At 32.2% G+C, this 25,623-nt stretch overlaps 1 protein-coding gene across 1 annotated transcript; it reads right to left on the bottom strand.

Moving 5' to 3' along the window:
• Positions 1–1,952: 1,952 nt before the first annotated feature.
• PGM2 (Phosphoglucomutase-2) lies at positions 1,953–24,728 on the bottom strand. The gene is made up of 13 exons (XM_051214987.1): positions 21,691–24,728; positions 21,550–21,649; positions 21,446–21,513; positions 21,320–21,408; positions 21,114–21,282; positions 20,883–21,079; positions 19,107–19,230; positions 17,478–17,641; positions 16,663–16,757; positions 11,282–11,458; positions 9,373–9,502; positions 6,773–6,971; positions 1,953–5,867 (listed from the first exon to the last, which is right to left on the bottom strand). Exons 1-13 carry the CDS (start codon positions 21,739–21,741, stop codon positions 5,730–5,732), a joined length of 1,701 nt encoding a protein of 566 aa, XP_051073629.1. The 5' UTR covers positions 21,742–24,728; the 3' UTR covers positions 1,953–5,729.
• Between the last annotated feature and the right edge of the window lie 895 nt (positions 24,729–25,623).

The following is a 25,623-nucleotide window of genomic DNA, read 5'->3' as shown; positions in this document are numbered from 1 at the left end:
CTGGGTTATTAAATTGTTATAAATAGTGAATGATTTGCATTAAGCAGCTCAAGCTGATTTCTTACCTTAATAGAATTTGTGTTTGCTAGTGACTAAGTTTGAGAATTATTTAGTCTCTAGACACCATTGACAGGGTCTGAAAATGATGAAAAAGAGGTAAATATCGTAAAAGGTATCTGTGATGGTCGCTCAATATCACGGACCAGAAAACTAGAATCCATGTTTACTTTCGTCATATATGCTTTAATTACGCGGGAAAAAATCTTGTTCCAACTTATCTTTTTATTGAACTATGGTCCAATTTCGATGTTGGTGAAAGTAATTTATGACCCTTCAGTAGTAACTCCCAAGATAGACTCGATTAGCAAAGGTTAAGAAACTAGGTAATTCCAGTAGACGTTACGAATACCACGCAATCTTTTGATTTCTGGTAAAACGAAGGTTGAGTGTCTTATTATTACGAATTTCTGGTTTAACTACTCATAAGTAACTTAGTTAGCATACAAAAATATTAAGTGACCGACGATTGTGAAACAAATCATGTTCGAAAATGAAAATCTGTTAACAATCACTTTGGAAGAATGTAGAAAAAACATCTAATAGAAAGCTCCCTGATATCCACAGTATTGACATGAATATAGGTAACTGGACAATCAAAGTAGTAAATAGTAACCTTTAAATTTATTACAAAGTATAGACGGAATGTGGTTAGTAGTGATATCCAGAACACGTATTTAGTCCTGTTCGGTACCCTTCAACTGGATGCACATTCATCCCAAAGATGACATCCACTCCACCGTTAGAACCCCGTAAATTTCGCTTTAAACACCAACATATTATCCACTTAGCTACAGAAGTCAAATATTGATTTACTTGTGCAACGGGTAGGACTTTCAATATGTAATGCTTAAGATTATCCCGTTTTCATATTTTTGACTGGATTTTGATTAATCTTGATTAGCATATGTACATCTTATGTAGATTAAATCGATATATTCAAGTTCTCGTCTTATTATAAAGTGGTTGGAATTTAAATAGACATACATTTTAAAAGACGTACCCGGGACTTACATCAAGTCACATCATAAGTACAATTAACCATGTTCATCCACTCATCTAAACAGATATTGAAACATGGGGAATTAGGAAAGTTTTACACACTGAGATCCAATACATTATCTACCACAATATTTTTCTTGCATGATTTTGAAATCGGTTCAATTTTTATGTTTCAAATTTTAACCTGTGTTAGGTAACGTAATTAACTGTATTAATATAAAAGTGGACTTGAAATAAATTCTTTCATTAATCCTATAATACGCAGAAGTATGAGTTCGTCCGATTATTGCGTAGACCGTCATTTAGTCTAAATAGAGCAATGAAAACAGTGAATTATTGTTCAACGTACAATTGCCTTGACCAATTCAACCAATATTTATCAATATGACATTGTTCCAGCAAAAACAACATTGAATCATCTTCCTTATTATTGTTTTTGACAGATATCTTCCAGAAAAACTCTGAAAGTCATCTTTTACAAAAGAATTATCTTAGGTTTAATTACATACAGCGATTGATAATATCAAGATTGTCAACTGGAGAATGTCTATGTGGGATACTAAATCTTATCTAAAAAAGATAAGAGCGTTTCAGTGTGAAAAATCTTAAAGATAGTTAGGAGTGTGGAAGGATATCACTTATGTTAGATAAAACCCAAAGTACGTTCGAAACGGTAGCAAGTAACTAAATATATTGAGTTATAGCTTACCGATCACATGTTTAACGTACAAGAAGAATTAGTAGTAGTGAAACAGAAGCGTACCAATCCACCTGTTAAACAGTGAGCTGAGGACACACGCTTCACCCATTTTAGAGACCATCGGCTATTCGTATGTCGAAATATTAGTGAGCTCATAAAAACTCAAGTACAATAAATTTCCTACAATCCAGCCATATATAAATCATCAGTGAAATAGATATACTATCAATAAATATTTGTCAGTAACAGGTGTTACTGAAAATCGAATGTATATAAATTATGTTTGAATTAAGAAAGATTGAGTATGGAATAGATTGAGAATATCAAAGATAATTACGATACATATACATTCCTCACCAGTAGATCAGAAATTTCGCACATTCCCAATCCCATTATTTACCATTCCAATTAGAATCTTGACATTATTAGATAGGCAAAGTTATCCAATTATTTGTGTTAACAACTGAGATAACAACAGATACCAGTAGATTCAGTCATATATAACAGAAATAATTAACATTAAACCACAATAACAAATAATTAAAACACTTTATTTTTCTGTTCATCAAAATGAAATTGAAAATCAAAGCTACAAATTAACAGAAAATATCATTCAAAATTTATTAAATTAGTGAACTAATAAATAAATAAACAAAATAGATAAAAAGGTCAGTAACAAAGAGTGAACAAATAAAAGTACATAGAACAACAACAAAAAAAACAAAGCATGATTTTCTTTCCTTTAAACTAATAAACAACCAAAACAAATAAGTAAATAACAACGTCAATTTAATCCACACGAGGAAGGAAACCATTTTTTTCAGGTTCATAAAATTCTTCAATCATTTTATTCATAAGTTCTTGAAGTTCATTTGTTAAAGATTCCACAGATGCTCTGGAATTCATTGATTTTTGTTTTGGTTAAAAAAAAAAGAAAACCAAATAGACGCAATTAGTATATTGATGAAATTTACAATGGATTCAACATAAATTCTTTTTAATATACACTAGAGAGTAGATGGTGTTCAGCATGCACTGATTTTATATTCGTGAGACATCAGTGAGAAGTATCAACTAATATTAAAAGACTACAACTTCTAGTGCTGTCACACCTACATGGATTATTTCGGCTTTTGAGCAGATTAATTGATTTATACTTTTTGAGTCAGCATTTATACTTGATTTTGTCATCTATCCCATTCTAACTTTGACCATTTTTATATGATTGTATATGTATGTATCGCTTGTTCAATTCATCACATATCTGATTTTTCTATCTGACTATAAATATTGAGTTATGCTTTGTCAAATCAAGTCGGTATGCTTGGATTTTCCGCTTCGCTTCTTACCTACGTATCTGTCTGAGTAAACGAATGTCTAAAATAAATTCATCTAACTTATTTCTCATTTGAATTTTTATTACATCAATCATTCAACACAGAGTTAACCCACCCATTTGGTTAAATACCAATTTGACATTATAGCTGATGTCAGTTTGTGATGAAAACCTCTAAATATAATTACTAACCTTAACCATCAACTGTAAATCAAAATTCAAATTCCTCATGCAGATTTATAACCCTTATTTGGTCCTAGTTATTAGATGAACGGTTTCAAAGTCAGTCTAGCGTCGCTCAAAGATTGTCCATAAATTATAGTCTTACCGCTTATTTTTCTTAACATTGAATTTTAAAAAAATATTTGGTTATTGCTAAGAAATTCAAGTCAAATTAATTAGTTTTACAGTTAGATAAATTTACATGAATTGAATATAGTGAGATAGAATTCTTAACATTAATATTTCTTGATGTGTATGATATTTGTTGTTGTTGTTGTTGTTGTGAATTATAATTAACGTTTCATCTATAATCTGTGTTAATACATGAATTACATTAAATAGATAAATTAGAAATAATCATTTATGTAAGAATAGAAAGGGTTCATCTAAACTAATATATAACACAATAGATTTTAACCTAAACAATAAATGGTCACGTATATAATTAGTAATAAACAATTTTCTTTTAATCAAACTATTTAGTTAATTAAATTAAATTTCACATGTGAATAATAAAAAATTCATTAGATTACTTCATATCTTTGAATAAAACTTTGCAGTTGAATGTATGAAACAAATAGAATGATATGAACTTAACTGATTAATAAACGTAAAATAGTCAATTATTCAGATATCTTTGATGAATGTAAATTGGTATAAGTTTTCACAGCTTATATCAACAAGTCGAGAAGTAGGAGTGTGTTAAAGAAAAAAAAGAGAAATATCTTCATATGAAGATACTAATAATCTTGGAGAAGAGTTACACATTAACATTATTTCCTCATAAATAAACAAATATCATTTACTAAAGTGGTTTCATAAAACTTTTCTACAAAATGAAGGTAATTTGTACTACAAATTAATATAAATTAAAGGATCATTGAAAACTAGAATGTACTCGATAGTTATTTCGTTCTAATCTGTAACTACTCCACATCAGTACACATCTGGGAGCTCACTTGAGAATGAATATAGGATATTGAAGTGTCGATCTAAGTATCATATTTGAAGTAGAATCCAGTGACCTATATTTCTAATCTTCATTAATTTGCAATAGGATATGATCCTCATCCAATAGAGTAGTCAATAAGTAAACTACTACTACTACTATTTTACACTACAATTTCAGAATATTCGTCACGAGCCATATGATAAGTATTTACTGAAGTGATACACCTTGCTTTTAATTCATTCTCGGCTAGTCTAAATCCATAGGGAGAAATATTTCCAGATTTGATGAATTCACTGCATAATCTTGGATGAGAAAAACACCATTCCTATAGACTAACTAAAATTCTAAATGTAAAAAAAATTGGACTTCCACTTTGTGACATAAAAAATTATCGAGAACCATCTTCTATGTCACAGGTAATTATCTCCTGTTATTTGATTTTAGTATACTCAAGAGTCAATAAAAACAGCATATTTTTTATTGAAAGGGATCATGGCAAGTTTGTTGAACAGTTGAAATATATCTATCAGAAAAAAGTTTAAGTACATTATTTTTCAACAAAAGTGATGATTTTCATTTCCTAAATCTCTATACTTGTTGGTTTAGCTATAGGAATTACAATGACAGTATCACAGTGATTAGAACAAAACATTGCAATGTTCAAGTGATTTTTATGAAAGCTGAGTGAAATCAGGTCGAAAACTGAAAAAGTCCATTTATCATGGATCTTTCAGACATCAACCAATAATATTTAGTTAGGGGGACGAGGAGTGCCTTTAAAAAACGAAATGACTAAGGATCAATCGTAATAACACATCCATTCTCATCAAACGAATAAGCTTTTCAAAAATGTTTTATTTTCTGTCATAAATTGTTTTCTATTGTTATTATTTTCTTTCCTGTTAGTTTCGTTATTTTCCCTACTTTTACCGTGTTACAGTGTATTACTGTAAAATAGATGACATAATTACATCATCCTAATAACAATAAGTATATAAAAAAGTAGATACATATAACAAAAAGAAACAAACAATGTGGCACATTACTTTGAAAACACTGACTGATTCGAAAATATTTTCCATAAGATGATGCATAAATTAAAAATTGTCTAAAAACATGAAAAACTGGGTATCTGTTGAGGAGTAGTGCAAAAACCAACATCAAAGACTACTCAAAATCAATTCTGAAACTATATTTAAGATAACTAAGTCCCATGGTAGACGTAGTGTCAGTTAGTCGTTACAAGTTAGAATCTAATAGAAAGTTGTGACACGTACAACGAAACAATTCAATGATCAAGTTGACTACTATTGAAGGTGTTATTACTACTGTATTGCAAATCATTAAGATGTTCTCCACGAGTCTTAAAAATAATAAACATGATATCAAAATATGCTGGAAGTATGGATTACTGAGGGATTTTATACTAAGAAACGATAATGTTAGAAAAATGAAATCACTTACTCGCTTCCAGGTTTCGACCTCAATTCAGAATAATATTTAATTTTTGGTTCAGTTCCACTTGTACGAAGCGTTAGTGTCACACCATTTGAGAAATCGAAAGTAATCAACTGACTTGACTTACTAACAGGTAATACCTGGACAGAAAAGAAGAAATTAAGTCAGATATTTCATTGGTGGACTAAACGAAAGAGTTAAACATTAAAGCATTAAATTACTACACATATGAATGACAAGATATGAAAAAAAAAGAATCACTGTATTCTATTATTTATTTGCATAGAATACGTAGCGTAATACCTACTAAGCTTACTGATAAGATGATTCCTTTTGAAATTAAATATTTTTTCACCATGGTATAGTCAATTTTCAAATTGGTTTACTTGATCTATATCAATGCATTACTACACATAAACAGTTTATTAAACGTTTTGACTCCGATCCGATGACCTTAGGTTAATTAAACGAGCACAATATAATAAAACACAAATTATCAAGCTTTATGAAAACGTGATTACATTGTTGTGTGATGCACATGTATACCTATCTTCCTACGTATATGATATAATTTTACACGGTGCATTTACTTCGAAAGAAGTATGAACTTTAAATAATGTATAAATTGAATTGAGAAAAAAAGCAATACAATAGGACAGAACGTGTATTTTGGATTCTATTGCAATCATCATTTAACTTTAATAAAAACTTATGATTAAATCTTAACATCAGGGTAACTTGCTTAGAATGCATATATACCAAGAAAGGTATTAACAAAGGGAAAATCCATACTCTTATAAACAAAATTCATGTTGATTGCACAAGATAGTGCCTACTTGGACTCAACAACATAGTGGATGACTTGTTGGAATTTGAAGTCAAAGGTACTCAGTTCACGTCTTAACACAGACAATAACAGTAAGATTCAAATACACTCAGCAAACGAAATATAAATCCCGGATCGTAGTGTTAGTCCTAATTCAACTTTAATTGAAAACAATAACAGGAAATGGTTCACATTAGTGTGGAATTGAATTAATATTACCGGTTTTAAGTCTGGATAATGATCATCATAACCAACTGTTAAATCCCGTATACCAGTTATTTGAAATCGACCAAGTTTTTGAGGATAGCCTTTAGGACCAGGTTCATTAGGCCAATTACGTATGCGACTGAACATTTTAACAATTTTCTCCGGTTCATGACAAAAGTAATAACCATTATTGGAAATATGTTGACCATAACTGATATTCAATAAAAAGTAACGTGAAAAGGCAGCAAAGAAAGTAATAATTTGTTCATATTAGGTGTATAATATAGAGTTAAGTATGTGAAATAAAAACAAACGTGTTTATTTCTGCAATTGGTTAAAATGGTCTAAAACACATGGTTCTTGCTAGAATTCACTGATGAACAGTGGTGTAAACTTTGGATCTGAAAAATTTCCGCTCCCCGTTCTTATTATTACTTATTTAAATTATCAACATTCGTAAAATGGTTATTAGTTAAAGTACTTAATGAAATAACTTTAATTGACTAGAATGAAGCATGCCACTTTTTTCCCCCAGATGTGTTCGAATCATTACATTGGACTAAAGTATCCAACGGGCCATTGGAATAAATGAATAGATGAAAAGTCTGTGGTTAAAATAAGGTGTTAATGAAAATAACTCTTGTATGAAAGATATATTTACAGATCATCAAAAACGATAATAGTGGAAAACGATTTATGGCTATTGGATGAATTCTGATTTTTACAAACATTAGCAGAAAAGTATCAGAAGGGGTTTTGTGGAGATTGTAGTAATTTCAATAGTTGAGATCATGAGTCAATTGAAGCTAGACCACCATGGAAAATCTGGAAGCACTGGACGGCCGTTTTGTCTTATTGTGGGACTCCTCAGCAGTGTTCATCCACGACCCCGCCTCGCGGGATTCGAACCCAGGACCTAACAGTCTCACGCAGAAAAGTCAAAATGTAGACTCCAATACTTGATGATTGAACTATTAGAGGAATTTATTTTAAGATCTTAGCAATTCATCGTAATAAAGGGAATAGTTGATCTCACATAGTTTAGAAATGCCTATGATCTTTGATATAGAATCATTTTTGATGAAATTACTAGTCTGTAGGAACATATTTGTTACAATACAAACATGTAATTCCTACATAATATTTACATGTATCCTCGTGTACGCTGCACTATAGCGAACAAAACTGAGTTTAGATGAAGTAGAATTCCTAGAATGCTAAAATTTTATGCGTCGTTACTAGTAACCATGACAACACAACCATCATTGAATATTCAAAAAATACAGAGTACGATTCTCCGAGTTAATCAACAGGAAGCTATGGACCAAAACATTTTATCTACACTGATTCTTAAGAATCATGCATTTATCTGATTTCGAAAAAAATTCGCGATCTCTCGAATGGTCAAATTTAATTCACTTGGAAGTTTACTAGAATGTATAAGTAATCTAAGAATATGTGGATATGCCATCAGCTGATAGAATCTAGTCAATTCAAAAATGAGAAGCAACTGACAAATATTCATAAACTTAAAATATTATTACATGAAACAAACAAAAAGGAAAAGGTATGGTTGCTCAGTTAGTTATAATTAGTTCCAAATGCATTTTTTAAAATCAAAATTAAATCACTAATGGCCTTATTGTGAGGGGGAAAAATCAATTCTTTAAGGTTATTCATTTTTGTAGATTGTAGTAATCAGTCATGAAAAAAGGGTGTGTACATGTGCGAGCGTGCTTAAAGTTAAGAAAAACATTATAATGATGAACGAACAGAGTTCAAAAAGTCAACTGCATGACAATTAAATAAAAGGTAATTAGAAACCCAGAAAAGGTATAACCAGTAAACTTATCTTCAAAAGAAAACCATGAATTTCGAATACATTGAAGTCAAACGTTTGACTGTTAATAGTCAACAGTACGTAGTTTGCAGAAAGAATAAAGTAAAGACGAAATGATGTGATATTTAAAGCTCTTCGTAGGAGGATGATTGACATGAATGTAGGGAACACTAATCCACATAATTTGATTTATGTGCCAGATGACATCCTGTACAACGCACTAGGATCGTTTTAGTAACTAACTGGAAACATATATTCCATCCCAAAAGTGATTAGATACTCTTCCAGGTGAAAAAGAAAAGAGTAGGATGAACGAAATATCAGGTGCCACTATTCGAATAACTAATTGACAAATATTTACCGAGTTTACAACAGCGATTGAGTAGTTGCTTGAACATGGTATCATATCAAATTTATAAATGACCGAATATATCTTCTCCCCTCATCTCAGAGCTTAATGACCAAGCAGTGGATCGAAACTAAAGTCTTCACAGTCAAATAGGCCTAAGACACTTTGGACCTAAGGTTTGAGTGTTTTTACCAGCCAATAAATCAATAATTTTTAATGGTTAAATTCATGAGTTGATCTAAGCTAGACTACAACTGAAAACCTGGAAGCACTGAACTCCTCAGAAGGTTTCCAATGGTGGTCTAGCTTAGATCGACTCAAGAATTCAATATTAAAATTACTACAATCTCCACAAATCCCCATTCTAATGAAAATCAATAAAGGTTAATATCTCCTAAGTATAATCCATTTATTAACACTTACATGTTATAAATCTCTATTAATTGATCAGATAATAGTTTTCCTTTATGATAAACATAAGAAGTGAGTTCAGCCATAACTGCTAAAGCCCCAACACCGTCTTTATCCCAGACAACATCACCGCACATAAAACCTGACAATAAGAGTAAATTCAAGGGTTATGGAAGTGAATTTATCCGGTATAAGAAAAAGTTTAAAGTTTAAAAAATAAACAATGTCGATTTCTTGCATTTCCATGGAAAAATAATTGTATGATATTACTAATTAATTAACTGACAAAATTGTATTTATCACCAAATAGTTACGAAATTAAATAAAAAACAATGGAATAGTCATGACAGACTGATAACTGAAATGTGATTTAACTAACGGAATTTTGAAAAATCATGTCGATCAATATAAAAACAGAAGAAACTACAGCAAATGGATTTTAAAAAGCATACCGAAAAAAATTTGAGCTAGAGTACAATTCAGTATACAAATCTCTTTGTAACTTTCTGGTCATGGACTGTTAAACTAGAACTTATTAGGCAATCACGATTACTGTTTGTTATATCTAAAACATGGATGTTTGCAATACCACGTATAATTTGAGCACTCGAACGCTAGAACCTTCCAAGTCACAACATAGAACACAAAAGAAGAGTAGAAATGAATCTTATTCCAAACAGTGTCAAATATGGTGCAAAATACTCAGGTATTTATCGTTTTTGATAAAAACGAAATCATCATTACAGTTATTCAATCTGTATGCAGTGATTTGTAGCATTTGTCCATTCGGGAAGCTACACGTCGAGATTCTGGAATATTCTTTAAAACGATGATTAGATGAAATGTCTTCGGCTCTTTTATAGCTTCTTAAAGATTCCTTGAGTTCTTTAGGAGCCGTCCTCACACTATTCTTTGAATTTATGAAATAGTATCGTGTGAATATAAGTTATGTTTCATCTCCGATGCATATTAACAGCTAATATGAGAAACTGAAGAAGCCTACCAGTTAGTAAATAATGTGTATGTTTTATATCACATTTATCTTTGCTGATACTACCACATAATTTCATTGACTGACATACTGACTGGGTACTAACTTAAACACTATATATATATATATATATATATATATATATATATATATATATATATATATGTGCATTGCTTGAAATGTATTGAAAATATTCGTTCATGACCAACTTTAAAACATTTTTTCACGTGCCGAAATTATTAACAAGTGAATGCCAATCCAACCATGCTTCAGCTAGACTTAATGTTGTTCAGGACACGAAAACTTGTATAGCTTATTATTAGATTTTTAAATGTGGAAGTGAACGCGAATTAATGTCTTAAATACCCTTTGGTTCACATAGCTTTTTCTGTGTTTCCTAGTTAATGTATATCTGTTAATAAGATGTTTTACTTAAATGGTTGGATAACCAAATAATATCACAACAAGAAAATATCTACAAAACTAGTGAGTATTTTACAAAAGAAATCTCGAATCTCTCTTCTCATTGCACCAGCCTCTGATAAGGCGAACTCTCTATAAGCTAACTACAATGAGCCACTCTAATAATTACAGTGGAATTATGTGTGAGTGTAAAATAATCTTAAAGAAGCAGTTGTGATATATGATTAAAACAAAAGGCTTAAAGGTCTTAATCATATACTGAATTCTATTAATAAACATAAAATAGGCGGATATAATTCCCAGCTTAATAAACGGAAAATTAAATATTTTACTGAAGCTTTAAGGAAATTCGATATTAAATCAAATTGTCATCAAAAAAGTAAAGAGTTTAGAAGAAACGATCTAATAAAATGAACCTTCGAATTCATAAGATGTTTATGATTTCTGTTATTGACAAACAAATTGCAGGAAGAACAGTGTATAACAGGAAATAATGATGAGTCTTACCTATAGCTTCTTCGAAAGCGAAAATTGTTTTAATATTTTGCGACTCAAGCTCACAGGATCGATTACCCAACCATTTGAAACCAGTTAAAGTTTCCTCAAATCGAAACCCTTCTTGTTCGGCAATAGTTTTTAATATTTTAGAAGACACAGTACTAGATAATACAGCAACACTGGAAGCTGTAAAATAGTAACATAAAATTAAATTAAATATTACATTGGACTGTATGATCTGTAATTTCAACTCATTGAACAAGCATCTTGATAATAATAAGAAACTGTATTCAGTGTTGGTGGTAGAAAATTTAGTGTGGATTGTGAAAGGCATGAAACACAATTTTAAATTTTTCGTCGTTACTATCCTACAATAAACCCGAAAAATCGGCTCGACTATACCCTGATACGTGGTTCGATCAAATATTTAGTGAATTAAAATAAATGACAGTGACAAGTACATTTTTCTTGATTCAACATACAAATGAGAAAGGAATTTTAACGACTTTGAATGAATTTTATCAACATTTTTAAATGAAACTGAAACTTTCGAAAAAGAGACCATACGCAACTAGTACATATAAAAAGGTGATGTTTTTGAGAAAGCGTGTATTAGTATAGATTTGCGGAGATTGTTGAATTTCATAGACTATATCACAAAATGACATTAGCTAGATAATCGTGACCAGTGGAGTTCAACCATCACGAGAGTGAGCCAGTAACTAACCAATAGCACTGGATGATGGTCGCATAACATAAAGAATTGATTGAAGTTAGAGGCGTAAACAATTGGACATCCATTCACTGGTTTAAAATTTAAATAATCGCTACCAGACCTAAGGGTCCTGGGTTCGATTCCCGATAGGGTTGAAGATGTGCAGTGAAGAGCATTCTCATATTAGGACGAAAAAGCTATCCAATGTTGCCGAGTTTCCAATGGTTCTCTAAGTAAGGTCAGTCCGTGATGTAAAATGCAAAAAAGTATATGCTAGTAGTAGAACTGTAATAAATTAAAAGACTTTAAAATAAGTATTTATCTTCAATCTGGGGAATTTTATTAAAACATACCTAAAGCTCTAATAGCACTAATTTTCTGCATCGCATATAGAATTTAAACAATTTACATTCATATGGGTAGTTTATTTATTTTATGTATGGTCGACCTAGAAATGATTATAGATGGGTATAATATTGCAGAAATATATGTAACCTTACATTCACCATCCCTTGAACCTTAACTGGCTATTCAACTCATTTGAAAATGCAATGGCGATTCCGCTTTCAATGGTTTTATTCGGAGTCCAGAATTGCTTAATTTAGCTTCTCGTGTTAGGGCGGGAAGAGGTTCTAACTACAATAATCATGATGTAATGCATGTGACTTAAAAAGAGGTAGGTAATACACAGACTCTTAGAAGTCATACTTCCACTACAGAATTTGATATGTTTGCAGGGATTGTAGCTTTATTTCTTTGTAGAATAATTGACGCAAAGTGATTGAAACAGGCAAACTCTTACAAAGGTTAGAAAAAACAGCGAACAAGGGAATAATAGTGCATAATTTATTATATATACTCCATAATAACAATGGTCGATATTTTGCTTGGTCTAAAATTTATCAGGAAACATAGATAAATACAAGAAGAATCATTTACTTCCGATTACTAATGTTTGTCTATAATCGATCCTAAGATCAGGATGTTAACAATTATGACCAATATCTTACAAGATAAACGTCCCAGGTGAAGACAACTAAGTTACTTAAATGGAATAAATAAGATTACGCTACGATAAAAATCAATTGGGAAATTAATCATTTGAACCTAAAAAACACTATTATATTTGTCAATAAATAGCCAGAGGGACAATAATTTCAAGTTGTTTTTAATGCGAATTGATAGAAATAATAATTATTGAACGTGAAGTTATTCATTTGCTTACATATACAATATAAATGCTTAGTTTTCCATAAAGAAACTAGTACTTCACTGACTTCAAAACGTACCTACATTTATTTCAGTAAACCTTATAGTTCTTGAATATAATGCAAGTCAGCAAATATGGGTTTTCCGATTGTACTAGTTGTACTGTTTTGTAAAAAAATATACTTAGATTCTATTTGAAACTTAAATAATTCGCTTTTGAGCATAGTTTAATCTGATTTGTAAAAAAAGCCTTTAGAAATATCGTTATTTCACATTGGCTAACAGTTGACAAATTTTGATGCACTGTAGGTTTAAACTAAGTGTGTGAAAATAAAAAAGCACAAGGTGAACTGTTAATCTCTCAAGGATATTGATTATCCTCTATAAACATAGTCTGTAATACATGATTACCCTAAGATGAATATGAGACTCTAGTTTTATTCGATACAAGTTTACATACATAAAACAGGAGTATTAACACGTTTCTTCATGCAAAAATTAAAGGGAAAGGATAGTAACAGGTAAACTTGACAACAAATGGACAATGTTTAATTTTCTCAAAACTTTAACAAAAAAGTAACAGATTAAGCAATGTTGTATTAGCATTAATGTTGCTACTGCTCTGCCACGCCAACAATTACTTAATATTTCTCTACATAACTGTTTTGTCTAAGTATTTTTAAAAAAATACTTTCTTGTAGCTATATTACTGGGTAGTAAAATTTTGTTATTTTCTCGACCTGAATATTCAGAATAAGAATGAAACTAATGAGTGAAAAAAGTAGTTTAAACTTTTTCTTAAGAGGAATGTCTAAATAGCTTGTGAATTTCGGTAGACAATTGTTCATTTTTGAGTTGTGGTGTTTTTAAAGAAAACGATATGCATATAACAAAATTGATCATAAAAGTTTACTTTCGCTATTAAGTTTAAGATATTTCTCGACATTCTAAAGAATGATACTATAACAAATTTCCATATAACAGCGGTATGAGACAAAAAGTGAAACGGTCACCTCGAATATATATATATATATAATACTACTTAATGAGCATAAATTCTGATACAACCAAGCGCCAAAAATATCATGTGCCATACAGTATCGGCAAATAATGAATGATATAGAGGTCGCTGGGATGATCGCAAAATATTTTCAAGTTGCCGAAGTCAGTGTTTGTAGGTGGTGACACTATGTGATTTACCATCATTAAGCTCGAACGCATATTTTCGAACCTCAGAGTTACTAACATACTGTTGCCACTGGATGTTGGAAAACCTTCGGAAACTACACTGTTACACATTGACATTAGTCGCAGACCAAGAAGGACCTGTTATCTGAAGCTTTATGATGCTCAATGTTTTTCCTAACTAATTTCAACCCCTGATGAGCACTATCTAACTATATGGCAAAATATGACTGATTACTAAGTATCTTGACAATTCTATTTCATAGGAATCTTGAATACACCTAGTTTTTTATTCAACAGTTTGTAGTTAAATCATCATTACTATATACATATATACCGGAAGTTCTAAATATTATAATTTTTTAACAGTATCGATTGTATGAACATATGATTGTCTATAAGATAATTAAGAAGCTAACTAGCTTATTTGAACCTATTTTTTATTAATCTAACTATAAACAAAGTAATTAATTACATGGTTTATGCATATTCTTTATGTATATATATAAAACTAAGGTCAGATACGATCTGCAGTATTTTATGTAGATGGAAAATATAGTTAACTGTACAAATTTTTTTATTACATATACCATTTTAATTTACACAAGTTTCCAAAAATGTCAGCTAACCAGGATTGGTGTTGAAAAAACTTAACTACTCAATCAACTATCGAACTCCGCGCAATTAATAAAATAAAAACCAAGTACCTACATTCTAAACATTAAGAGAGTAGCACGACAATGAAGAATCTATGGGATAAAAATACTTCGACTATTTTGTAACAACCGGAATCGAGAAGATTAATTATTCACAATAAATCTCTCATTACCTTAATAAACAGCAATTAAATAACACATTATATTCGTATACATAAATGATAATGAATTTTGAACGAGTAAAAAAATAGATAATACATTAGAATATCAACTAGACACTAATAAGGAAAAAAGAAATTAGAAAATTTAGTTTACTGGGTCATGAAAAGGTATTGATGAGTTGTGAAACCCAACAAATCTAAACGTTTTTAGACATCATCATAACATGAACACATTTCACTAGTTTTAATCAGTCAGTCATAATCGAACTAGAGCCTGGCATACATGTGTATGAGCAGAAGCTTCTATACCATAAAAGACCGAGATGAAGCTGACCATAGGAATACAAATGGAGTCGAAATAATGTAGCGATGAAAATAAGAATGATTAAGCATTAACAATATAGTTCGAGAAGAACAAGTGAAAAGGTATGTATTATAGAAGTAAAATGAAGAGTGAATAGGTATTCGCTCCCCAAATGCACTGGTACGGTCAAGAGTGAGGAGAGTCAACTCTCCCTCTCGAAGTGCTATCATATGGCCACGCGTATACAGCCACTGCAAAGGGAAGCCCTACTCACTGCCTTTTCGCGGCATCACTGTTGTTTACGAAATTGAGAAGACGAAAAGCGAATGTCTGGTGCTTTAACCGGGACGGTGGACACGGAGGGTTCACCTAGGGGAGTTGGAAAACCCTGATTCCAAACAAATTGTGCACATCAGCTCCAGGATCCTGAAGGAACAAATGGCGTATGAAACAACTGCTGGTTACCGGCTACCATGGGACTGCATCTCCTGACATTGCTCCACTGCCTTGTGGATTAGACCTTTAGGTCGAAGGCTCTGGGTGTGGTCCTCTAAGAAAACCATCTACTTCGGTTTGAGCACCCGGGCAGTATCCTAACCCTCACACAAATCGAGTGATTTATGTGGTGCATATCTATTAGGTGCCTTCTTGTACCTATATTTATGTGTTCAAATAAAATAAATAAGTATATATATATATATATATATATATATATATTAGTTTAACAATCATAACTAAGTACCATTACGTACTTGATTGGGCTGAATTGATAAAATAAGAATCAAATTAACCTACTAAAAAATAAATTTCTAAAACTGTAAATATATTAGCCTAATACTAGTGAAAATAAAAATATTTAGGATAACAGGATGTCATAAATTCCAATATCAAGTGTAGAGGAAAAGAGATTAGACCATACATCTGTGGAAAGAACAACAACAAAAGATATGTATCACAAGGTCTATGTGCATATAATCAACTATAATAACTTTGCTTTACTCAATAAATACAATATCTCTCCTACTTAACTCTTAGCTTCAGTAAAATTGGATTAGTTAAACAACAAGCTTTTATTATTTAAAAAAAAAGCCATATTGAATCCCAGATTAATAAAAGAAAACGCTTCAAAATTTGAATAATGCGTTTTTGTAATAACATACGTTTTACTTGAGGATTGTGTATTTTCCACTGCAAAGATAACCACCAACCAAATAAAGCTCCAAGTTCATTGCCACTGAAAATTTTCCATTGACCACTACCAATTAAATACATATGATATTCTTTAGTAAAATATTAATAAAATATTAACTTGTAGCAAGGCAAACATTTTCGGTCAAGATGTATAATGATCTGTTTGGATTTGAAAACATATGTCTATGGATCTTCACCAAAATTATGTTGGTAATCTGTAGTAACTAGTAATAGATAGATGCATAGATTTATTACTACAGAAATTGACGTAACTGGCATGATAAGAAAAGAGTAAGGCTTGATAAACAGGCATTAATTTCAGTGGGAATTAACTGATCTACGAAATCCGTATCGCTGTCCGAATAGGTCAGTGGTGATATTTCACACCGTGAAGCTGGGTGATGCAGGTTTGAATCAACCAGTAAATATTAGTTCCCTCAGAACTACAAGTATACGTCGTTGGCAACTTCCAAATAGCACGGAACGTGTTAACCACCTAACATATCAACTTAGTGCATGCGATGTCGAGTCACTTAGGCTTGTGACCACATTGCGGCTTGATGGACAAGATTTGATCAGTACTAAACAAATGGACAAACGTGATATTAGTCACTACACAGTGACCAATCAATTGTAAATATTTTACTATAACTGATTTAGATTTACCTCAGGTAAGAAGAAACTTATATAAAGTTTACAAAGAAATCTTCGCTTATTTTAACTGCAAACGTACAGCACGTTTTTTTATTTAACTGATTGAGACTAAATGTGTTCATCAACTTACGATGTTTGTTTTTCAGCAACTGCTAGTCTATCAGCGTCTGGATCATTGGCAAAAATGATGGTACTTTTAATAGATTCCGCATGTTTAATACCTAAATTGAGTGCAGAACGACCTTCTTCTGGATTTGGATAGTCAACGGTTGGAAAGTCTGGATCAGGCATTATCTTTAAAGATTTTAAAGAAAAGTTGTAAGTACAAAATTATAAATTTTTCGAGTTAGTTTTTATGTGGATGATACGCTTATAAAGCAAGTCAACACGATTGCTGAAATCCGCATTGTTAAAAAGCAACCTGGCATAAAAATCAGTGATTATCGATACAAGCACTAGGACAAACAGTAAGAAAAACTCTTATCAATGTATTCGAATAGAATTAACTAGATTGTATTTCACAAAACCACATTAAATATATGAACCCCTGTACAACTTCCAATATTAAGTATAAATTGGATTGAGTTTTAGATATGAACCAAATCAATGAGAAGTCAATAACGAAAATCAATTTATACTTCTTGGTGAAAATCATTTTATATCTTGTAAACTGAAACATATGTAGTAACAAATGAATACGCTTCAGAGTAGTACAGAATAAGTTTAAACGATTCGAAAACATTAGGTTGGTAGAGACATAACTCTGGTGACGAGCACTTAAAATTCGAATATGGAGTTCCAACTTTTGGTACTAACTGGATCATTCCCAAAACTGAGATTACAATTGATACTAGTGAATCAGTTAGGATACATCATGAATTAACTCAAATTAAAACTGTCATTTATTGGAACAAGAATCAATGGTTTAATAGTTTATCGATTTTAGGGGATTTGTGGAGATCGCAGTATTTTCGAAGTTGAATTCACGAGTCAATCTAAGCTAGACCATCATCAAAAACCTGGAAGCACTTGACGACGACTCCTCAGCAGTGTGCATCCACGATCCCGCGCGCGAACGCTTAACCTCTAGTTTGTATCCAGGCCGAAAAGCCTGGAAATAGGAGTCTTGATTGAAATAGAACAACTTATACGTATCCTGAGGAGTATTAAAGAAATCAAATTGTAAAGCACTTTAAACGGTTGGTTGTTTCCCTTGGGCTAAAATTTATTTATTAATCAATAGTTTTTTTCGGTTTCATTAACAATAGTACCATGCAAGTATTTAAGCAGACAGTGACTAATGTTACTAGCAAACATAATATCGAAAAGCTATTTCGTTAGAATAGTTGATCAGTAAGCTTAAAACTTGCAATAAAAGTTTAAGAATGCCGTTGGAAATTTTTGATCTGCCTCAAATAACAAGGAGAATGTGATTTACCAAGTGATTAAATATTACTGGAGTATTTTACTGAAGTGCCAGTCATCGAAATATTATAATATGTTCATTAATTTTAATGTGTATTCAAAACTCGGAATGATTTGAACTAAGTATGATTAGGCGTGAAAAGGATTCTTTGGATGTTAAATGATTTTCGTAGTAATATTAGCGTTACACTTGTTTGATGAGCAACATATATTTCTGAATGTGATTAAATTGTGTTCACGTATTAATCGAGTAGAGGGGTAGTTGGAAACGTTTAAATATCTACGACACATCATATACATTTAAAAAACCAGATTACAGGAAACCAGAACATACCTGTTCAGGAACTGGTTCAAGTGGAGGAAACCCAAAACACGAAACTAGTGCTTTAACTGCTTCCCAACCTACACCATGCATAGGCGTATACACAAAAGGGGTTTTGCATTTTATATTTTCAGATCTAATAATTAAAACCAAAAGTAAGGAAAATAAAAAAATATACTCTACAAATTAACTACAGACCATTATAAATACGTTTTACTTCGAAGGAAAGTTGATTAATTGTGTTCAGCCTATACACTTTTTTCACACAGAAAACAAGAATGTATACGAGTTGAATTCAAAATACTAATCAATGTCACTGTCAAGTTCTCAAGGATGATAGAACTAAGACGTGCCACACATCGACATACTGTATTTGATTTTAGATGTTAAGAGGGAATCGACCGTTTTGAGCCCTGAAGGATTATGTTGTCCTTGAGCTGTATGGTCGGACCTCTCGAGATAGTCGAAATTGGTGGTTACCACTGGAGCTAACAAATAAGCACTAACATCCAGAGTTTCAGTCCTGAACATCAAGGATTTAAGCTGACAGAAAAGAATTTCCTTGAGACCTTAAATATACTCAGAATGGCTTCGTCGCATGGCTTATAGAACTAGCAGTATCAAAAAACAATGCTTGGAATAGCTTAATAATTCCCAAAATCCTATGAATAAACTAAAATACCAACCACTGTAATACTGAAACTTTGATGGTGATCGGAGACTGGCAAATTTTGTGTAACATGGTTAATAAATCGGCAAAAGAAAAATTGTGAATCATTTTATTCCATCAGAGACGTTTTTAAGGGCAGAATAATGGGTGGTTTGAAGTTTTCCAAGAATATGAACGTACAATAATGGTGGACTAGACTCGGAAGACAAACGATGGAAAAGCTACAACAAACTGCTTCAGAAAACATTTCAAATAAATAGATATATTATTTCTTTTCGCTAAACATTTATTGATGTACGTAGGAGGCTATATATATATATATATATATATATATAGCCTCCTACGTACATCGATAAATGTTTAGCGAAAAGAAATAATATATCTATCTGTGGGAGAGAACAAACCAACTTCCAGCTAAAGAAGAAATCAGGAAAAGACGATGGAAATGGATAGGACATACATTACGCAAATCGTCAATCTGCATCACAAGGCAAGCCCTAACTTGGAATCCTGAAGGGAAGCGAAAAAGAGGAAGGCCAAAGAACACATTGCGTCGGATAATAGAAGCAGACATGAAAACAATGAATTACAACTGGACGGAGCTAGAAAGGATTGCCCAGGACAGGGTTGGATGGAGAATGCTGGTGAGCGGCCTATGCTCCTTCACGAGGAGTAACAGGCGTAAGTAAGTAAGTAAGTTTATCCCAATAAAAACGTTTTCCATTTCTTTGACTGACCTTTAAATGGTATATGAACGCAAACAAATACTGTCATTAGAAGGCATTACTCACTTTTATGATGATAATCATTTTAGGAATGATTTTAAGTGAATACAACGACACTGCTAATCTCATTTAACAAGATGCAGGCTATAATATTCATTTTTATATTTCAACTTACTGACAAATTTGATGGAAAAGCATTGAATTACAATACGCCGCATATCCTGAGAGATGTGAAGAAAATTTGGGTTATATTTCCTACAGACTTTAAGTTCGACTACTTTCAACCGCCATCTAATCTCAACATGATGTACGTAATGTCAAGTCACCTAAATAGTGACCACATTGCAACTTTGTTGATATATATATATATATAGTAAAGCAAACACAACTTACTCTGTAAAACAAAGTCTACTCTTCTGTAGTCGACAGTAAGTTTTCAAAAGCCTAGGCATTGGATCTAAGCAGAGAGGATTCGCCTCAATATTATCTATGTTCCATGAAGTTTCCAAAGGTACCAAGCTTTCAAGGATGCAACTTGATATACCACTGTCATGGGGACTGATTATCTGACATCCATTCGACCAGTAAACCTTTAAAAAGCTAGGTTAAGGAAGCTATACTTACTTTGTAACCATTGTCATCTTTCGGATTGTGTGATGCAGTAATCATAACACCCAAGGCTGTTTTGAAAAGCCTAACACCAAATGCGACCATAGGAGTTGGGAATGTATCTTTGAACAAGTACACTTTACAGCCCGCATTAATAAATATATTAGCGACAATAAGCGCCCATCTAGATGGATAGGACATATTAGTTGGAAAACGATTACTTTTTGCTATTATGTCGAGCATCATAACCAACTATAATTCCATCTGACTTGAGACCTGAGAATGTTTTTAGCGAATACTTAAGTAAACCCTTGAAACTGATAGGGATTAAGACTAATTTTCACTACCTGAGTTGTTTGTATAATTGTTAGGTCATTCATCTGAGAATATCCTGGTCCCATTCTTGCTCGTAATCCTAAAAAATATCAGTGAAACTCTAAACTATACGAACCAGCAGTCCCAAATGCCATTCTTTCTAGCAATAACTTTCGTAACTCATCCCACGCTTCTTTATCTTTCAGTAACTTGATTTGTGAGCGAGTGTTTTCATTCTTAAGCAAAATCGATAACATAAAAACGAAAAGGCAGTTACCTTGTCATGCTTCATCCATTCTTCAATAGATTCAGCCAGTTTTTTATCCATGTAGGAAGCCTGAAAAAAAAATCAGCACCCATAGGGTTTTCAGGTACTACAATAATCCAAGTAGAAATAGATTACAAAGGTGAAACATGTAAAAATCCAGTATTATTGACACTAACTAATAGTCTCTAGTAAGCTGACAATATTTAGTTACAAACTATCCAACAGACTTAGTTTAACCCTTTAACAAAGTGTTGAGTTTCATTGGCGTATTTTAGTGTACTGAGTAGACAGGATTACTTCCAAGGAAAAGATATTTATTTACTATAAAGGTAATAGAATCATCTTTTGTCTTCTGACTGATACTTCTACATTTTGCTTCCATTTTCTTCTACTATCCTAGTTTTCATAGTAATATAGACAGCACATCTCTTATGGCTGACTTTTGAATGAAAGACAGAAACAAAAGCACGTTACTTAAAAAAGACAAGAAACACCTATTTATCCCATTCAACACCAATATGAATGATAGTTAACTGATAGTTGAGTAAAGTGAGTAGATATGTAAATCTACATGAAATCAAGGGTCAAAAGTTAAACGAATGAATATCAGAAACAGAACTATTTAATTGTACATTGCTAGAAAAATAAACCTATCGCTTAAAATAAAGAAGTCACTTGAGATAACAAGACTACAGATTATCTGTCATGTAAACAATTAATCGAGAAATGAAATAAGGATCATCTAACAACTAATTACGTTGAATTCTAAGATACGGACAAATAAGTCCGATATACAAGTATTTAACTTTTAGGTGGGAGGCTAGGAGGTACATCCAACTACATTAATCAAAGAGAACACAAAACCCAGAGCAAAACGATGAGAAACCTCAATTTGGTGAAAAAAGGATGAAACAATTTGCGATATGACAGTAAAACTACACAAGTAATGTTTGTTCAGTTAACTATTCAAAAGTTAGTCAAGATACCACACGACGCAGAGACGGACAAGAGAAAATAACATGTTCGAAATCACATCACTACTGATACATAACCCTAGGTTAAGCGGAAAATTAAAAGGCAGAAAGTCATTTCTGTATAGCCACTGAACTCATGAAAGCTCCAATTAATTGTAAAACAACCACTTGTGGGATGGTGGAAAACAACAAATATCAGGATAAACAAAGAGATTGTATATAAATCTCATTTAACAGGAGATAACCATTTTCAAACGTTAATAGGAAAAAAGAATATCAGCTTTAAAACCCACAAACCAAAATGTTTCATAAAAAAATATATTGAATTACAAATAAAATATAAAGACCACAAAATAATGGGTACGAAAACTTTTACAGCTTAAAATATAACATATAGAGTTGGTGCATATACAGGATAAATCGATGTCTATGAACTTTTGTGTACTGAAACGTCCTTTTGAATTATGGTGCCATGTACACAGTTCAAGACGAGAAACGATATGGAAAGTGAATAAATTCGGTAGAAGACTAGCACACCCTATTCCATAAAAACCCACGAGATTATAATAAAATTGAAAAGCTTACGAGGATTTTAAGAAAAAGGAAAGGCTCACAAAACAATATAGGGGAAGTTTAAATAAATATTAGGTATGGGTAGATCGTGTCCGAATCAAATGCGTTATCATTGAATAACCGGAGATGGATTTTGAATTATCATATGTACAAAACAGATTAAAACGTCACGGTGTTCGCCAAAACGTTAAGAAGTTTTCCGATTCAAAAGGCTAAATAACTAGTAGCATTTGAAGTATACTAATAAGTAATTAAGGATAGCAAAAATTTCATACAGGTTCTCTACGGTAAAACTATCATCACTTCAAGTAGTGTTTACTTTCGAAATGTACATCACTCTACCAGAGATTCAAAGGATTTACCACGTACGATATCCGATGTGTAGTGATCTTTATTCTGCCCATAAAGCACACACGACAGACATACGCCTTAAATTTAAATGAAAGGATTTTTATGCAACAAAATGACTAAAACTCGGATGACGGTTGAGCATTTTCACTTTATTTGATGTGGAGCCTTTATATAACCTAGGAATACACCAACAAAAAATCTGAAATTACTTCGGTTTTGCACATTAGCATTCGTATATTACCTCGGAATATTTACCCATAAAATTCTTCAAAGTATTCCTTTTTGCTCAAGCTCTAAAAGAGTAGCAAACACTGATCGAGAACACTGGATATGACCAGGAGTGATATACTCAGCTCTAGATATTGGAATGCACTTCAAAGTCAATCCCAACTGAAGTTCGTATTTAAAACCTATTACTATTACATAAATCTGTTTTCATATTGGTTAGTTACAGATCAATGACAGGTCAAACTTCACAAGGAATTGTTAAAGTAGAACTAAACGTGAGGCACTTAGATAAGGGATAATTCTGAAAATTCTCTCAAGACATATACGTACGATCTAATACGACTGAAGTTAAAAACCCCGAAGGAGTAACCAAAATCTCAGACTTACTCGGACGCAAAATATTTCTACAATTATATAGGCTTATATATCCGGACGAGAACCACTGAAACCGCTGTAAAAAAAGCCAAAGGTGTTCAAACAAAACAAAGACTCTATTCATAATAAAATCTTAAAATCGGCTTCCCTATTTTTGTGGTGACTGTAATAAATATTTAGGCCGTGGTTCGAAGTTACAGAAAAGCTGTTTAGGCTTATCCAAGCACATAAATAAATGGTAACAAGTGCACCAGAACTTTGTGGTTGTTGCAAAATATGGAAGCAGAAGATCACATGGTCACCTTATGTACAAACCAGTATTTTCAAAGCAGTGATCACTGCGTGAATTTTATGAAATCATCAGTGTCCTGAAAAATGGCGCGAATTAAAAAGCAAAACAACAATACGACTTTAAAACCAAATGCGCACTTTGATTAAGGAGTACCAAATGATCAGTAGAAATCTACACCCACACTGCGCGATAAAATGAAAGACCCAAGAAGCGTCACTTCTTGAATGCGCGGAAATAGAGAGTTGGCCTTGAAAATTCCAAGGTAGGTTGTGTTTAAACCCACCTTATTAAATTAACCAATTCTTTAGTAATATTCCCAACTAATAAACTGTCTTCTGTGAAAATCAAGTTGTTTCTCGAACTTTTTTATCAGTAAAGCAATGCTTCCTGTTCATTAGAGCGCCTCAGTCATTCATCACTCGATGAGACAAACAAAGCCGCACCTTGAGATTATGAGACCTCAGTTTTTGAACCTTCTGCAGATGATCTCGAAGAGACATATGATAGGAGATATTGACACCCAGATAGTTTTTTAAGGTACATAATATCAATATTATTGGCCAGGACTAACACAGGCCATTTAGCCTCCTGTTCTTTCCAAACTAAAACTGATTAGACCATCAACATAAGTTGAAAGCATGTAAGCATTTCAGCAGCTCGTTGTTAAAGAGGTAGAAGAGCTCTTTCCAAACTCATTATATAATATATGAACGTAATCAATGGTACATACATCATATTGTCTTACTATAACATGCATATTAACAAATCATTCAAATAGTTATTCTGTAGCAATCCTATTATGTTGCTGACCCTAAAAAGACTATTTGACTCTAGGACCCTCAGTATTTTCATCATATTCTTCCTAATCTTGTGATGATTGTCCTGGTCAGCGAACATTATATCCGCGGTTACAAACCCGGTTATAGAAGGAATTCATCACAGATTCAAGGTCACACACTTGGTCGACTTTGCTGACGAATTCATTTTACAACAGGTTCATGTATATTTTCTCACAAAAAACTAAATTTCTGTTTACTTGCACTTTCGTGCCTAAGATGTCTACACCGTGTCTATTTCCTTCCAAATTACTAACCCGTTGTGGAAGCAAAATCCATGTGTAAATGAACACTTATCACTTGTAATCGTGCA

The sequence above is a fragment of the Schistosoma haematobium genome, chromosome 1 (assembly GCF_000699445.3).
Source record: "Schistosoma haematobium chromosome 1, whole genome shotgun sequence".
NCBI lineage: Eukaryota > Metazoa > Platyhelminthes > Trematoda > Strigeidida > Schistosomatidae > Schistosoma > Schistosoma haematobium.
The sequence above is the reverse complement of the archived record's forward strand: the minus strand, read 5'-3'. Positions and strand labels throughout refer to the sequence as shown.

Excerpts from the sequence above, each read along its gene's own strand:
- PGM2 (XM_051214987.1), bottom strand. The coding sequence starts at position 21,741 with ATGGATAAAAAACTGGCTGAATCTATTGAAGAATGGATGAAGCATGAC. Across the intron at positions 21,650-21,690 it reads AATGGATGAAGCATGACAAG|AATGAAAACACTCGCTCACA; the intron begins GTAACTGCCTTT and ends ATTTTGCTTAAG. Across the intron at positions 21,080-21,113 it reads AAGATGACAATGGTTACAAA|GTTTACTGGTCGAATGGATG; the intron begins GTAAGTATAGCT and ends AGCTTTTTAAAG.